This window comes from Saimiri boliviensis, chromosome 11, assembly GCF_048565385.1.
Source record: "Saimiri boliviensis isolate mSaiBol1 chromosome 11, mSaiBol1.pri, whole genome shotgun sequence".
In the NCBI taxonomy this organism is placed as follows: domain Eukaryota; kingdom Metazoa; phylum Chordata; class Mammalia; order Primates; family Cebidae; genus Saimiri; species Saimiri boliviensis.
In genome coordinates this window covers 15,353,814-15,371,544 of record NC_133459.1, presented here as the reverse complement: position 1 = coordinate 15,371,544, position 17,731 = coordinate 15,353,814, and the positions used below count along the sequence as shown (strand labels likewise).

General features: G+C 56.6%; 1 protein-coding gene across 1 annotated transcript in view; it reads right to left on the bottom strand.

Moving 5' to 3' along the window:
• Positions 1-16,076, bottom strand: part of CROCC (ciliary rootlet coiled-coil, rootletin) — a 49,655-nt gene extending 33,579 nt beyond the window's left edge. Inside the window, 13 exon segments of the mRNA XM_074380147.1 lie at positions 380-579; positions 1,294-1,527; positions 1,953-2,036; positions 3,320-3,416; positions 4,174-4,398; positions 6,002-6,108; positions 7,388-7,553; positions 7,644-7,705; positions 7,784-7,867; positions 7,958-8,143; positions 13,419-13,573; positions 15,131-15,266; positions 15,845-16,076. Of these exon segments, the coding sequence (XP_074236248.1) occupies positions 380-579; positions 1,294-1,527; positions 1,953-2,036; positions 3,320-3,416; positions 4,174-4,398; positions 6,002-6,108; positions 7,388-7,553; positions 7,644-7,705; positions 7,784-7,867; positions 7,958-8,143; positions 13,419-13,573; positions 15,131-15,266; positions 15,845-15,904 (1,796 nt within the window). The 5' untranslated portion in view covers positions 15,905-16,076.
• Positions 16,077-17,731: the final 1,655 nt, after the last annotated feature.

Genomic DNA, 17,731 nt, shown 5'->3' with positions numbered 1-17,731 from the left:
GATGAGGGATCAGAGGGTGGTGAGGGCACAGAGAAGGGAGGAAAAACCTTACTCTCGGGCTTCAGTCCCATATCCTTCCCCAGGCCAGGTCCAGGCCCTGGCCCCCAACTCGTGGCAGTTGGGAGGTAAAGTTGGGAGGTAAAGGTGGAGGATCGCTTGAGTCTGGGAGTTCCAGGCTACAGTGAGCTGTGATGGAGCCACCGAGCTCCAGCCTGGGCAACAGAGGGAGAGTGTGACTCAAAACAAAACAAAACAAAAATGAATAATAAAAAATAAATGTTACTGGGCACATGCAGTTAGTGGCGACCATATTAGTTCAGAGCCACAGGCATAAGGCTCGACTGGCCTTATGCTGAGACACTGACTTATTCTTCAGCACCTGCTTAGGAGCTCATTGGCGCTCCGCAGCCGCTGCACCTCACGCTGGGCGTCCTCGTGGGCCTGCATGGCGCCGTCGGTCTTGTCGCGCAGACGCTGTAGCTGTTCCTCTAGGGCGCGCCGCTCCCCCTCGGTGTCGCTAAGCTGCTTCCGCAGGGTGCCCAGCAGGTCCTGACTTGCTTCATAGCGCCCACGCATGTCCTGGGGTATGGGGATCACAGAGTCTAGGGGATCGCTGGGACCCCTCCAGAGCCCACCTATTCTCTTCTGGTTCTAGGGATACTCACGCCTATGCTAGGCAGGGTCCAGGGCCTGGGGCAGGATAGAACCCTAGGCCTGAGAGCCAGGCTGCCACTTCCCTACTCTGTGCCCTCACCTCCCTGGGGTCCCGGACAATTCCAGTGCCAGACAAACCCCCAAGCACACCAGTCTCCTTGGCTCTGACCCCACCCCCAGGGCTCTCAGGCTCCTCCCCCTTGCATCCTGGTTCCACCCTCGGTCTCCTCCCTACCCTGGCTCTGCCCCTCGTTCCCAAGCTCCTCTCATCCTAGGCTCTGATTCCCCTTACTAGACCTTTTCCCAGGGTCCTGGCTGCGTATGACCAGGGACCTCTCCCCCTCTACCAGGACCCTAACACTGCTCCTCCCTCCACCAGCTGCCCAAACACCTACCCCCAGGTGTCCGAGGACCCCCACTTCTGGGCTGAGATTTGCTGCAGAGCTCTCGGCCACCTCCTTGGGGGTCCTGACACCCTCAGTCACCATTTCTCCGGGCTCTGGCTGCACCCCAGGGCACTGAGACTCCTCCCCCTGACCCTGGCCCCAGACCCGCCCCTGCCTCCGACCCAACCCGGAGTGCGCGAGCCCCTCCCCCAGGGCCTCTGGCTGAGCCCTGAACGCTCAAGCGCCTTCCTACCTGGACCTGCAGCTGGCGCTTGTGCAGAGCAGAGTGGATCAGGGCGAGCGTGGAGGAGTCTGAGAAGGCCGGGGACGGGCCTCGGCGGGGCGAACGGCCGCGGCCCGGCGAGGAGCGCCGCGGTGGGGACGGGGTCCGCTGCCCCGAGAGCCCCCGCAGGCTGCCATCGGATGCATCCGCGGTGCGCTCGGAGCCGCTCAGCTGGACGCCGCTCTCAGCATCCGACAGGACGGCCTGAGGGTGGGGGAGGGAGGTAGAAGGAGGCGGGGAGCCGCAGGATAGGAACCGCGCGGTTAGCTGGGCAAAGACACCCAGGCAGGGCTGGGGAACGCTTCATCCCAAATGCTCCCTGCTACAAGAAGCCTTCCTGATTTCACCTCCTTCACTAGCTCAGTCCTCAGATTGCCACTGAGGCCTCTCACTTATTGCGAAGACATCATTTGGTGTTGCTCACAGGTGGGCCCGAAAAGTGCCTCCCCTCTGAAACTGGGGGCTTCCCAGGGCAGAGGCGGGGTGACCTAGGAGGGGTGCTGAGCAGCTACAGCCTGGGTCCCAGGCCCCCACCAATTTGCAGTTCAGTCCCAGGCCACCGGAAGGCTTGGCAGGAGGCCCGGGACTGTCTGGTAGGGCACTGCCTTCCCGCCTCTCTGGGCTCACACCTGTGCCAGGTCCCTTAGGGTCTGCTGCAGCCCCTCTCCATCCTCTGTCTCCAGGGCCGCCTGCTCCTGTAGCCGCAGGGATTCCTGGAGTGTGGGTAGGGAGACAAAGGGTGATTGGGGTTCCCTCTTAGTCTGAAACCCCCCTTTCCCCTTGCTCCCTGGCCAGCCACTGACCAGGTGGCCTCTGAAGCCATGCCCACAGGCCAGCCACCTGGTAGACCCCACAGCAGACCCCAGGCCCTCACTGAACAGACCAGGCCCAGAGAAGAGCTGTGTCCTGCCCCAGGTCACACAGACTATTGGAGGAGAGCCAGACCTAAAACCCAGGCCAGGCCCCACACAGAGGGGTGACCAAGCCAGGCCATACCCTGGAGGAGTGACTATCCCACGGGCAGGGGGACAGCTGGCTTGCCAGAGGCAGCATCTGGACCTGGAGAGCACAGGCAGGAGTTCAAGTCCCAACTCTCGCGCTTACTGCCTCTCAGACTGGACAAGCATGTCCCCTCTTGGGCCTTAGCTTCCCCATCTGTGCCATGAGGATTATGCTGCAGGGCCGCTGAGAGGATGGAATGGGATGGAGGAGGTGAGTATGCTTTTTTTTTCTTTTTTTTTTTTTTTGAGACGGAGTTTCACTCTTGTTACCCAGGCTGGAGTGCAATGGCACGATCTCGGCTCACCGCAACCTCCGCCTCCTGGGTTCAGGAAATTCTCCTGCAGCCTCCTGAGTAGCTGGGATTACAGGCACCGGCCACCATGCCCAGCTAATTTTTTGTATTTTTAGTAGAGACGGGGTTTCACCATGTTGACCAGGATGGTCTCGATCTCTTGACCTCATGATCCACCCGCCTCGGCCTCCCAAAGTGCTGGGATTATAGGCGTGAACCACCGCGTCCGGCCCTTTTTTATTTTCTTTTGAGACAGAGTTTTGATCTGTCGCCCAGGCTGGACTGCAGTGGTGTGATCTTGGATCACTGCAACTTCTGCCTCTCAGGTTCAAGTAATTCTCCTGCCTCAGCCTCCTGAGTAACTGGGATTACAGGCACCCACCACCACACCCAACTAATTTTTGTGTTTTTACTAGAGACAGGGTTTCACTATGTTGGCCAGGCTGGTCTCGAACTCCTGACCTTGTGATCCTCCCGCCTCAGCCTCCCAAAGTGCTGGGATTACAGGTGCAAACCACCACACCCAGCAGAGGTGAGTGTGCTTACCACGAAGGCTGCACACCTGTGAGGGCTGAACCTGAGTGTGATGTGGGATGCTGGGGGTGGCCCAAGTGGCCTGGCCCAAAGCCTGAGGCCTGTGTTCATGGATCTGGCCGGTCCCCCATCCCACCCTGCCACCTCTCAGGGGCAGCTGCATCTCACCAGTGCCTCAAGCTTCTCGGTGAGGTCCTTGTTGACCTGATCCTTCTCCAGATTCTGCTTCTGAAGACGCTCCACTGCCAGGGCCAGCTCTGTCACTCTGGAGTTGGGGGAGCAACAGAGGTGAATGGGGATCACCCCTGCCTCTCAAATCCCCCAGCTCTGTGTCCACCATGCTTCTCCAAACCTGAGGCAGGGACCCTAACATCCACCTCCCTGGCTGTGTGACCTTAGGCAAGCTTGTTTCCTCTCCAGGCCTCAACTTCTCATCTGTGAAATGGGAATAAGGTTCCCACCAGCTTTATTTCATGGGAAAGCACTTGAGGACGTGTCCAGGTGGCAGGAGTAATGGGCATAAGTTCTTTTTTTTTTTTTGAAACGGAGTCCCACTCTGCCATCCAGACTGGAGTGCAGTGACATAATCTCAGCTCACTGCAACCTCTGCATCCTGGGTTCAAGCAAGTCTCTTGCCTCAGCCTCCCTCATAGCCAGGATTATAGGCACGCACCATCACACCTGGCTAATTCTGTATTTTTAGTAGAGACAGGGTTTCACCTGTTGCCCACACTGGTCTCAAGCTCCTGACCTCAAGTGATCCACCCACCTCGGCCTCCCAAAGTGCTGGGATTACAGGTGTGAGCCACTACACACTGCCACAAGCTCTGTTATCAGAGGCTAAGCTGTTGATAATATACACTGGGCAAGTGCCTTTGGAACCTCAGTGGGGTCCCTGGGAAGACTAGCTGAGCTCACAGAGGAAGGCCCTGTCGTGGTGAACACATGCTTCCTTCTCCCCAGGTCTCCAGTTTTATCTTCTCAGGGAAGCCTGCCTCGAGTGGCACCCGCCAGGCACCCACCTGGCACTGAGGTCAGCCTTGTCCAGGTCGCTTTGTATCTGCTGCTGGGCCAGGTCCTTCTCACGGAGCATCTTGTCCCGTAGCTGCTCCTCCAGCTGGGCCTGCTTCTCCAGGGCTGCTTCGGCCTGGCTCTCCGCCAGCCGCAGCCCCGTGCTCAGTCCCAGGCCCGCCTCCTGGACAGCTCGTGATGTCCGGGCCAGCTCCCCTCCCAGCAGCAGCAGGTCCCTTAGGGAGAGAGCACAGGATGGGGATGGAATGGGGCTGGCTCCCGACTGCAAATTAAAACTACACTGGGGCCAGGTGTGGTGGCTCACACCTATAATCCCAGCACTTTGGGAGGCCGAGGGAGGCAGATCACCTGAGTCAGGAGTTCGAGACCAGCCTGGCCAACATGGTGAAACCCCATCTCTACTAAAAATACAAAAAATTAGCCACGCATGGTGGCACACTCCTGTAGTCCCAGCTACTTGGGAGGCTGAGGCAGGAGAATTGCTTGAACCTAGGAGGTAGAGGGTGTAGTGAGCCAAGATCGTGTCACTGCCACTCCAGCCTGGTGACAGGGCAAGACACTATCTCCAAAAAAAAAAGAGGAGAATGATAGCACCTACCACATGCAGTTACAGGCATGAGCCACTGTACCTGGCCTGTGACATTTATGAGACATACAGAAAATTTAGACACTGGCTATTTGATGATATTAAGAAAAAATTATTAAACCAGGTATAGTTGCTCCTGCCTATAATCCCAGCACTTTGGGAGACCAAGGCAGGAGGATCACTTGGGCTCAGGGGTTCGAGACCAGACTGAGCCACAAAGTGAGACCTAGACTCTATAAGAAATAAAACATTAGCAAGCCTGGTGGCATACACCTGTGGTCCCAACTGCACAGGACCTGAGGTAGGAGGATCACTTGAATCCAGGAGGTCGAGGCTGTAGTAAGCCATAAAGAAAAGAAAAGATTACTAACTAGAGAGTTGTTAATGTACCAAATGAAACACCTTGGCCTCTTGCCTCGGGGCTCTCTCTGCAGCCTCCCCAACACAGTTGTTGAGCTGACAGCTCACACCGATCAGACACTCCTGCTCGAGGATCAGGCAGGCCCCAGCTCCCCGCTGAGGCAGGCCCTCCCTTCCCTGCAGCGGCTCTTCATTGCAACCCCTCCGGCTGCCATGGGCTCCCACCTCCATGCCTCTGCTCAAGCCGTTGCTTCTGCTTAGTGTGCTTGCTGCTCTGCCTCAACCCTGTCCATCCCTTGAGTCTCTATACAACTTCCATCTCCTCCGCAAAGAGGTTTTTCCGATCTCCTCACCCCTCCCATCCTCCTGAGCCTCCAGGATTTGTCCCACTTACATATCACTGACCACTTGCTTCCTCAGTCTAGAATTTGGGGGATCTATGTCTTTTCATCACTAGATCTTTTCATCACTATGTCTTTTCATCACTAGGCCCTTGGTAGCAAGCTGAATATTCCAGTAGATTAAAATCAGGAACTTCAAATTCTGACTCAGCTGCTTGTGTACTACTGTGTGACCTTAGGAAGATCACTCAACCTCTCTGTGCCCCAATGTCCTCATCTGTAAAATGGGGATGATCACAGTTCCTACCTCACAGGGTTGCTGTGAATATTAGTTGAAATGAAATATACAAAGAGCCTAGCTCAGAGTAAACATCTTGCAAATGCTGACTGCCACGATTGTGGTAACAGTTAATCGTTACAAGTTGTCTCTGTCTTCACAGGCCCTTGTACACAGTAGGTGCCTTGAATTGAGCTGGATGCAAAGAGCAGGGCTGGCTCTCAGCTGCTGCCCCGTCCCCAGCCAGGCCTCACCTCTCGGTGGACATCTTCACCTCGCTGACCAGCCGCCGGAACCCCACCACCTGCCTCCAGAGGAGGAGCAAGCGACTGTGCTCGTTGCTGAAGTAGGCGTTGAAGGACTGGAGGGAAGACATGGAGAGGGAGGGGTTGGGATGAGAGCGAGTTTACTCCCTCCCCCAGTTTCCCCCATCTCTGACCATCCTGGGAGGCACCGCCACTCAGGGAGTGGGTCTTCCTGCCTATGCATAGAGCTGTGTCACAGCGGCCACGCTCAGCCTCCCAAGCCTCACGGCTCCCTCCTGCACAGAGACCTCGGTTTCAAGTCCTCTCTTGGGGGCAAGAGGCAGCAAGGAAGGGCAAAGATGCAGGGGACCTAGCTTTGCATCCCAGCTGCCGGTTGCATGACTGTAGGCAGGTTACTCAACCTCGATTTATTTATTTTTGAGACAGGGTCTTGCTCTGTTGCCCAGGCTGGAGTGCAGTGGTGTGATCTCTCAGCCTCCCAAGTAGCAAGGATTACAGGCGTGTGCCACCATGCCTGACTAATTTTTGTATTTTTAGTAGAGATGGGGTTCCACCATGTTGGTCAGGCTGGTCTCAAACTCCTGACTTCAGGTGATCGGCTCACCTCAGCCTCCCAAAGTGCTGGGATTACAGTGGGGAACCACCATGACTGGCCTTAACCTCTCTTTAAAATGAGGAGAATAGGCCAGGTGTGGTCCTTATGCCTGTAATCCCAGCACTTTGGGAGGCCAAGGCGGGCAGATCATGAGGTCAGGAGTTCAAGACCAGCTTGGTCAACATGGTGAAACCCCATCTCTACTAAAAATACAAAAATTAAGGCTGGACACGGTGGCTCACACCTGTAATCCAAGCACTTTGGAGGCCAAGGCGGGCGGATCACCTGAGGTCAGGAGTTCAAGACCAGCCTGACCAACATGGTGAAACCCTGTCTTTACAAAAAAATAAAAATAAATAAAAATACAAAAATTAGCCATGCATAGTGATGGGCACCTGTAGTCCCAGCTGCTTGGGAGGCTGAGGCAGGAGAATCACTTGAACCCGGGAGGCAGTGGTTGCAGTAGGCTGAGACTGCGCCATTGCACTCCAGCCTGGGTGACAGAGCAAGACTCTGTCTCAAAAAATAAACTAAAATAAGGAGAATGATAGCACCTACCACATGCATTTATCATGAGGAATAAAGGTAAACGCACACGATGCACATGGTACATGCTACGCATTGATAAAGACCAGCTATTGTGATGACGGCTATTTACTTCTGCTAACATGCTACCCTGGACAGTGCTCCCTCTCCCTCTCCAGGCTTCTGAGTGCTCCCTCCTCTGCAGGGCCCCTTCCCCTTGGGTCAAGCTGGCCTCCCCACACCCCCATGCCCACCTCCTGCTCGCGCCTCCATGCGGCCTCCCGCTGCTCCAGCTCCTTGCAGCTGCGTGTCCAGTCACTGGTCACCTTTCGTATGTCCTCACTCAGAGCCTGGTTGGCCGAGCCTGCCTGGTCCAGCTGCTCTCGGAGCATGGCATTCACCTGGGCCAGGCTGGCACTCCTAAATGGGGCCCAGGGGATCAGTAGGCGGTCGCTGGGGGGTTTGTGGGGGCCATCCTGCCAGCCCTGGCCCTCCTTGCTGCACCCTTACCTCTGCTGCTCCTCCTCCAGCCGGATGAGGGCGCTCTCCAGGTCTTGGCTGTGCTCTGTTTCCTGGGGGAGAGGGAGGTTAAAGCATCAGGCTGGGCAGGTGGAGGGCAGGGTCTGCCGCTGGCCCACCCTGGCACCCACCCTCAGGCGCTGCTGCTCCAGCTCTCCAGATCTCTCCAGCAGCTGCCGCTCCAGCTCCGAACACCTCTTCTTGTATTGGAGAATCTGGAGATGGGGGAGCTGATGAGCCCCAGGGGTGGGGGCAGGGCAAAGTTGAGCATGTGGAAGGGCAGGAGCGGAGTGGGTGGCCCTGACCTTGGCCTGCAGCCGCTGCACAAGCTGGGCCTGCCGCTGCTGGCCCTCCTGGTAGGCCTGCAGCTTGCGCCGGTAGGAGGCCTGCTCCTCCTGCAGCTGCCTCCGCAACTCCACGCTCTGCCGTACCAGCCCCCTGGGCTCCTGTGTCTCCAGCTCCCCAGACTCCAGCCGCACAGCCTGCTCCAGCTGCAGGGAAGGGCCACGGTGAGGGTTCTGGGCCTCCTGGGAAGGCAGGCTCAGGCCTCTGTAGGGGGCGCCAGGCTGGGGCCAGACCCACAATGCCTTGTAGGCTAATAGCCTGGCACTCTGGGGAGCAGGCACAAGTGGGCAAGCCCAGGTACAGTGCACGTGTGCATGGGGTGATGCAGCCCTGCACAGACACGCAGATGGGGCATGCATGGGCATGTGCAGGTGAGCCCGCAAACCCAAACCGTGCATGCAAAGCTCAGAGGTGCACCTGGGGTCAGCTCCAGGGCCTCAGTGTTCTGCAGGCTCTCCTTCAGAACTGAGCCCTGTCGTGGTTTCTGTTTATTACATTGATGCCTGTGTCTCCCCACTCCACCCCCATCCCAATGTGAGCTCAGGGAAGCCTGGATTTTTTGTTCCTCATTGCATCTTAGTACTAGAATGGTGGCTGTGGTATGGCATAGCTCATGCTCCGTAAATATTTGTTCAGGTGGTGAATTAATGGCATGAGCTCATGAGAATACATTCAAAACAGAGGCGTCAATTCGGCTATGCATATCTGGGCTTAAAGATATGCACACACACATACACATAAGGCAACCTCAAACATGGACACAGATGAACCCCCTCATATCCACAGCATTAAGATTTGTAAGAACTGCACACAGATGCTCCCCTATACAGCGCCTGCATATTAAGCCCCCTTCTGGCTGGGCGCTGTGGCTCATGCCTATAATCCCAGCACTTTGGGAGGCCAAGGTGGGTAGATCACGGGGTCTGGAGATCTAGACCATCCTGGCCAACATGATGAAATCCCATCTCTACTAAAAATACAAAAATTATTTCACAGAAACTGGATAACCAGGTTAAAATAAATAAATAAATAAATAAAAAATTAGCTGGGGGCTTGGTGGTGACCACCTGTAATCCCAGCTACTTGGGAGGCTGAGGCAGGAGAATCCCCTGAACCAGGGAGTTCTAGGAGTTTGCAGTGAGCCAAGATCGCCCCACGGCACTCCAGCCTGGTGACAGGGTGAGACTCCATCTCAAAAAAAAAAAAAAAAAAAAAATTAGCCAGGTGTGGTGGCATGCATCTGAAATTCCAGTTACTCTGGAGGCTGAGGCAGGAGAATTGCTTGAACCTGGGAGGTGGAGGTTTCAGTGAGCCGAGATCACGCCACTGCACTCCAGCCTGGGTGACAGAGCAAGACTCCGTCTTAAAAAAAAAAAAAAAAAAAAAGGCCCTCTTCATCCCCACCTCACCAAAGCTGCTGCTGCCTGTCCTCCACCCCCAGGCAGCCTGTGGCCCCTGCATCCTCAGACCCCTGTAGGTTCTGGCTGCCCCTACTAGCCATGGAACCCTCTCAACTCCCTTAAGGCACCTGCTGGTCCCAGGTGGCCCCTCATCTTCCCCAGCTGTTGGGGGAAAGGCAGGTGAGGGAGGAGCAGGGCAGTGTGAGCACACACAGCGGGTCGGGGGCACCCAACAGCAACAACACCCCAGCCCAGCTGACTCTGACGCTAACGCCGCACTCACCATCCACATCCTCAAGACTTGGCCTGTTACAGCCCAGACAAGCCATTCACAAGCCCACCTGTGCAGGGCCACACCAGCCACAGGAAGCCAGCAGGAGGGGCAGCTGCTCTCACCCACGCTCATCTCGGGTCTTGGGTCCAGGCCAGGTTAGCAGTAGAGAAGGTGCCCCCCAGGCCTGCACTGACCCCATATGCCCAGAGATGCTCTATGAGCCACAGGCAAAGCAAGGACACTACCCACCCTACCCTGGGGACACATTCGTACCGCCAATAGGGAGGAGCTGACTGTGACTACTTGGGGGTTTCCCCCTGCATCTAGAGGAACATAGTCCAGGGGAGTGCAGGGGAGGTGGAAGACGGGGTTTCTGCCTGGATGGCGGCTGCAGCCCTACCAAGTGTCTGTGCCAAGCCCACTGACGTCAGTGGTGCAGTGTCCACATCTGTGTGTGGTGGCCGTGGCCTGGAGCAGCCACACACAGATGTGGACACACGTGGAGATGCAGGACCCTGCGTGTGTCCATGTGTGGGTGCTGAGTTCACACCGACGGTATGGTGCTCTGGGCCTTCCCGTGAACGGGCAGGGTGGCATCTGTGGCTGCAAGTCTGTGTTGTAGTGTGACTGCTGGGCCCATCTGTGTGTATCGGGGCATATGTCTGTGTGTGTCGGGAAGGCGAGTGCACAACTGCACATGGGTGGGTCTGGGGAGTGCCGGGACTCCCTGGTATGTGTGATATACACTTTGTGCCTCTGGGCATACCTCTGAGGGCCGACTGCTGGCCATGTTGAACTGTATGCGTCTTCTGTCCATGTGCACCCATGAGGCGGCAGACAGCGTGCGGTGCCATCTGCCTATGGGTGTTATGGGTCTGCGGTGGTGGTGTGAGTGTTCTGTGCCTGTGTGGGGTTGTGTAGCCTCTGGCTGTGGGTACAGGTTATGCTGTGTATATTCTATGATTTGGAGTTTCTGTGTGGCCTGGTTTTAGGGGTGTCACTGTGGAGGTTGTGTGGCATCTGGCTATAGGTGCAGGTTAGGCTGGGAATATTCTGTGAATTGGAGTGTGTCTGTGTGGCCCGGTTTTAGGGTCTCACTATGTTGTTTGCGGCATGTTTTGTGCATCTGTGTCTCTGTGTGGGGCCCGGTGTGGCAGCGTTGTGTACACACTCCACATCTGTGTGAAGCAGGTGCTGTTTGCCTGTGGGACACAGAGAGGTTCAGGCCGTTGCTGGGTTCTCCTCCACCTTTTCCAATGCTCAGAACCACAGCCAGGACCCTCTCAGCCACACCTCACCCCTTTCCACAAACCTCACCCCACACAAAACAGCCTTTCCATTTTACTTGCAATTCAAAAGAGAAGGAGGCTGCCACTAAGCCAGAGATGAAAGAAGCTGGCTGTCTCCCCTAGCAACCGCTGCCCTCAGACTGCCGTTCAATTACTCTTTCCAGGTTGCTATGGACACGAGGGAGCCCAGGGGGTCTGTCCTCCGGAGCCAAGGGAGGCGTGGCCACTCCCTCCTTTCCATTCCCAGCTGTGCCTACACCTGCTTCTCAGGGACAGCAAGAAGTGGGGGCCCCCATGGGGGCCCTGACGTCCTCTCTCTTGGCTAGGAGGTGGCCTCTGGGAGTGCCTTAGTTTCCCTCCAGGATATGCAGTCAACAGGACACAGACCTGACCCTCCCCTCACTCCCCATGCGAGAGGTGCCGCAGGGTTGGAAAGATCAGAACAATCTCGCTGACTGTCCCCCAACCCAGCCCATCATGCTAGTGAGGGCCACAGGGGCAGGCACTGCCACCTGTGGCCACAGGGACAAGGGGGTGGCAGGGAGAGAGAATGTTGCCCAACTGCAGGGCCCAGGACCAAGCGTCTTTTCCCAGCACTACCACTGACCTTGGGCCCGTCATGCCCCCTCTCCGGGCCTTACTTTCCCTGTATGTGATCAGGTGGTCTCCAGGCTCTGGGGACCCGCCCTCCAGGAAAGGCCTTTGAGGTCATTCCTGTTCCGCCTCTGCCTCCAGGTGGGGCCTCATTCAAACCATGGTGGACAGAGGACAACTGAACTAGCAGGCACCCATTGCATGCCATTCAGGCCCCCCTAGCCACAGGAGGGACCTTTCCAGACTAACCCGCACCCCTGTGCTGCAGTCCCAGCCCTGCGGCGGTATCCCAACAGAGGAAGGACCTGCCACCTCCCACTTCTTCCCTCCCCTGCCAACCTGAGGGCAAGACTGGCTTCAGAAGGTGGCATTTAAGAGGCAGCCCCTGTGGGTATGGCATTGTGCCATGGGCCGAAAGAAAAGCGGGGGGCTGGCTCGGGGCCCCGTCACCACTGACAATGCAGGACTGGGGCCAGCGTGCCCTACACACCCCCTGCAGACCCTAGGAAAGCTAGCTCTCCACTGTCCCGATGTTAGGGCCACTGTGGGCCCCCTACCCCGCTCCTCTACAAGTCCCAACAAGTCAGGGGCTTGTCCAGGCAGGCAAATCCCAGGACACGGGCACACCCCACAGTCATACACAGGAACACCTAACCCTCCTTCCAATACGAGTGTGCGGGTTCCAGCCTGGACAAGCCCTGCTCTGGGGTCCTGTGCTAACCTAACTCTGCCACAACCACACAGGTGACCCTGGGCCAGCCCCTGCCTCTCTGGGCCCTTTCCAACTTTGCAGGGGCCAGGTGTGCCTTGAAATCCCTAGCCCAATGTCTCTCACCATATGCAGGAAACGAAACTTCAGAACTTTGTTTCTAGACTGGGTTAGTCTGGAAACCAAACAGAGCCCTGGGCTGGGAGTTGGGAGACCCGGTGTCCAGCCTTAACTGGCTGTGCGTTCCCAGCATGGTGTTTCCCCTCCCGGAGCCTCTGTTTTTCTCCTCTGTTAAATGGGCATCATAATGGTCCCAACTTTGGTGCATTAAATGTGAAACACTGAGCACGTGCCTGGCACATAGTAGGGACTCAACAAACAGTAGCCACTATTAATGCGTTATTGCCACCTGCATGCCTCCCATCTTCACACATACACTCTGTCCCTCTTGCAACTCCCTCACCAATCTTCAGCCACCACCAATTTCCCAGAGTCACCTCCTGGCCACCTGGAGGCCCAAAGCAACAGTGCGTCAAGAGCATCTTGCACCCCTGGCACCGGCCCACACCCAGCTCCCGCCCCAGGCCCTGGGACCCCACAAGCCTGCAGCACGGGTGATGTGAATGCTGCCTGGACACGAAGACAGGCCTGCTTCTCCTTCCTTCCCTGCCTGGAACTCACTCCAATGGGCAGTGACAGCAGGTCTTGTGGCTGCCGCAGACAGCCTACAGAACACTGTGGGTGCCCACACTAGCCTCGAGCCAGCATCCAGCCACCCCCTCAACCCCAAGGCCCGTGCACAGGGAGATGCCCAGAAACGCAAGGGGTAGGGGTTTCTAGGGATCTCGTTCTCTGTGTCCCACATTCCTAACAGGCCTGGGACAGATGAGAACAAAATGCCCCTGATGCCGGGCACTTAATTCTATTATCTCCTTGATTCCCACAACTCCACGTCCCATTACCATCCCCACTACAGAAAACAGGCTCCAAAAGTGATTTGCTCAACACCACTCAAGGCGGCAGTGCCTCAATCCAAGCCCAGGCCAACCTGACTTCAGGGCCCATCTTTTGCCCTGTCTGTAGGCCTGGTCTAGATGCTTCCCTGCCCTCGAAGCAGGAGAGCCCTGGCCCAGTCCACCACCCGGCAGCACGCACCCTCTCGCTGACCGCGTTGTACTTAATGGCGAGCTCATCGCGCTCGGCGCGGCTCTGGGCCAGCAGGTCCTCCACGCGGGACAGCTCCTGCTGCAGCAGCTGGTTCTCCTCCTGCAGTGACAGCAGCGATGCCATCTCTGTGGCCGGCAGCAGGACTGGCAAGGGACAGTGGGCACATGGTTGGCTTCTGGGTCCAGTGGGACATCCTCCCCCCATGGATACCTGACTCATTGCTCAGGACAAGAAAACCATCCAGGCCCCTGGGAGGAGCCTGGTGGGAATGACCGCAGCACCAGGCCTGCAAACAGAGCTTAAAAAAGGAGGAAGACAAAGAGGGGTCCCAGAGCTGGATGCAAAGTAGACCCAACTCCAGCTGAAGTGTGGCCCAGCAGGTTCGGGAGGTGCAGGAGAGAGACTCAGTCTAGGAGTCAGGAGACTCCTGAGTTCTTGCTCCCTCCTCCAATTACTATTCTTTTCCAGGCCTCAGTTTTGCTTATTTGTAAAATGGGTGGACTGGGCTCAGTGACTCCTGCCTGTAATCCCAGCACTTTGGGAGGCCAAGATGAGCGGATCACCTGATGTCAGGAGTTTAAGACCAGCCTTGCCAACGTGGTGAAGCCCAGTTTCTACTAAAAATATAAAAATTAGCCAGGCATGGTGGTGCATGCCTGTAATCCCAGCTACTTGGGAGGCTGAGGCAGAAGAATCGCTTGAACCCAGGAGGCGGAGGTTGCAGTGAGTCAAGATCGCACCACTGCACTCTAGCCTGGACAATAGAGCGAGACTCTGTCTCAAAAAAAAAAAAAAAAAAAAAAGGGTAGAATAGTAACCAGATCCTCCCAGAAAAGCATCAAAGCCTTGCTCAAGGGAAGGGCGTCATGGAACTTTTAAGGCTAGGGCTCAAGAGAGCACAGGTCAGGATGTGAGGAGGAAGAGGAGGAGGAGAAAGAGAGAAGAGGGAAAGAAAGGCCAGCGTGAGAAGCGGGGTTGTCCACCTCTTGTGGGCTCCCCTTCTACCCTGGGAGAATGGGACACACGCCCCAGGTGTCAGGGTGAGGGCCCTCTGAGTCTCTCCCTGTCTGGGGCTCTAGGGTGCCAACATCCCTGGTGCTCCCAAGGAGGGCGCCCATCTGTAGCTTGGTAGTTGAACAGGGACAATGGTTAGAGCACCGAAACGCCACCACGGAGAGCTGCCAGCACACCAGCTACGACTGAGTGTGCCCCTCCCAGACCCTCAAGCCACATAATGACACCATGTGTGCCACCGCCGAGAGGAACAAGGACCATCCACCTTCCTGCCCACGTGGAAAAGGGATGGACAGCACCATCCCCTCAGAATTCTGCAAAAGCCTGGTCTGAGCTCAGCTGCCCTCTCCCTGTATCTTGGGTTCAGCCAGCTCACGCCTTCCCTGGGAGGGAACATGGGATTTGGGGTTCATGTCTTTGCAGCAGGCTACAGGCAGGCACGGAGAGGATGCTCCCCTTCCTTCTAGCTGCACCACATGCGGAATAAGTCTGGGCAAGTTACATCCCTGAGCCTCCATTTCCCCATCTGTAAAACAGGTTCTTCCGTCATCAGGTTGTGCCTGCCCCACAGCAAGTGTTCCAGAAACGGAAGCTACAGTCATGATCATCATGGTGACTGCTCAGAAAAGGGATGTGCGAAGAGGCGAAATGTGGTGTCTGTGGAGAGGAGCAGATGGGGGTGGCACCTGGGCTCTCAGGCCGAGAGAGGTTGCGAGTGACAATCTCCCTGATGCGGGCAGGCAGGCTGGTGGTCTGAGCGTCCTGGGCCAGGTCCCGTGCCCCCGAACCCTTCTCCTGGCACAGGACGCTGCTCTCCAGTGTCTGTGGGAAAAGCGAGAGGATCTTCAGGGGATCCGGGACCCGGGGCTCCCTGGCCTTGAGGGGAGAGTCACAAAGGCGTACTGCCCAAGATACGGGTCCCGGGAGCCCCCTTAAGATGGAGCAAAGCCTGGGAGTTAGAATCCAAAAAGCCCCATGGGGGGAGCCTCCTGTGTGCTCCCTGCCCCTGGAAGACCACCCAGAGCAAGATGTGAGAACCAAACCCCACAGGCAACCCCAAACCCTACTAGAGGCAGTCCAGTGTTGGGGGCTCCAATCCGGCTCCGACCCTAGAGGGAGGAGGATCCGGCTATGTCAGGGGTCCCCTGAACCCTAAAATCTGGAAGTAGGGACCCCCTTCTCCCCATGCAGGGCACTGGGATGAGGAAGCCACAGCAGGTGCACCCTGTGTTCCCCTCTGCCCCCCATCTTGCCAGGACCTGCAAGCAGGGGCCCCCCGTAGAGCCCCCAACCACCACACTTCTCCCACCCTTGACCCCTAAGATGCACACACCTCTCACCACTCCTGCTAAGTCCCCGCTACAGCCCCAGACAGGGTGGGCACAGCCCCCAGGACGCACCTGGATAACCGTCTCTAGTGTCAGCTCGGCCTCCTGTGCCCCCGCCAGTCCCAAGCTCATGGAGGGGACGCTGTGCGCCCCCCCAACCTCCTTCTCCAGGACTCCAAGACCAGCTCAGTCAGCACTCCCCATAGCCAGGCTGCTGTGCTGAGCACCAGGCGGATTAAGCTTAAATCCGGCGGCACCCCCATGTGACCACAGCGGTGGGAGGAGCAGGATGGGGACTGAGCGGGAGGGGATGGGAACAGACAAGAGGAGGGAAGCCAAGGCGGGGGTGGGGGTGGGGGTGGGGGGCAGAGGAGCTGAAGGAAGAAGAAGGATGAAGGAGAGGGGAGGAGACTGGAGAGAAAGGGAGGAAGGAGAACGCAGAATGGGGGGAGGCAAGGAGGGGAGGCACCTGAGGTCAGGACCTCAAACACTCTCCACCCTCTGCAGGTTGCTGGGTCCTAGAGCCCTCCAAGCCCTAGCGGGTGGGGTCAGTAGCCATGCAGTGCGAAAGGCCAGAGTCCTGTCTTCAGGACCATCTTTGCTGGCCCAGGACGGGGGCCACATGGTTAGCTAGGAATGCGAGGATTTACAGCATGCTGGGAGTACATTTTCCCACAACAGGTGCAGGGCAAAGAAAGCAGGCTGTGAGATCACCCAGACCAGGCTAGGAACTTAGGTGGCCATGAGCGGTCCAGCCTGGACTGATGAGCATCTATGCAACACCTGTGGCACTCCTAGGTCTGACCTAGACACAGTGGTAGAGCCTGGAAGCACAAATGCCCCAGCCATGCCCTTTAGGCACTTACCCACCCCAGCCCCCACTAGCTGGGTGCACTAGGGACAGTGACTTTGCCTCTCTGAGCTCAGTGTCCTCTTATGTAAGTTGTGATAATATTGGAGTTGTCCAGGGACTCAACAAAATATCGTGTGTGCATAATCAGCATGTGACACAGTGCTGGGGGGTCACGCAGTCAACACTCAAGAAATACTCATTTCATTCACTTGAAAACCCAAAAGGCACAGTCCCAGTTGGGTGCTGTGGCTCATGCCTGTCATTCCAACCTTTGGGAGGCCAGGACGGGTGGATCACTGAGGTCAGGAGTTTGAGACCAGCCTGACCAAAATGGTGAAACCCCGTCTTTACTAAAAATACAAAAATTAGCCGAGCATGGTGACACATGCCTGTAGTGCCTGATACTGAGATCTGGGAGGCTGAGGCAAGAGAATCGCTTGAACCCAGGAGGCGGAGGTTACAGTGAGCCAAGATTGTGCCATTGCACTCCAGCCTGGGCAACAAGAGGGAAACTTCATCTCAAAACAAAACAAAACAAAACAAAACAAAACAAAAAGCACCACACACCCACACAAAAGGCACAGTCCCTATATCCCAGGGTCCTGACACCCAGAGGTCACCCACCACCTCCCACTGTTCCTTCCCTGGGGCAAGGAGGCTATGTGGTATAGTGGTTAGGCCCACAGCTCTGGCGTCAGTATCAGGTCTGAGATTGCATGTGCGACACGGCTCTGTCATTTGTCACCATGGTATTCAAGACAGTATGACCTTGAACAAGTTACCTCTCTGACCCTCAGTTTCCTCATCTCTAAAAGGAAACTAGACCAGGCCGGGCACGGTGGCTCAGGCCTGTTAATTCCAGCAGTTTGGGAGGCTAAGGTGAGTGGATCACTTGAGGTCAGGAGTTCAGACCAGCCTGGCCAACATAGTGAAACACCATCTCTACTAAAAACATAAAAATTAGCCTATAATCCCAGCACTTTGGGAGGCCAAGGTGGGCAGATCACAAAGTCAAGAGATTGAGACCATCCTGGCCAACATGGTGAAACCCCATCTCTACTAAAAACACAAAAACTAGCTGGACATGGTGGCAACATGCCTGTAGT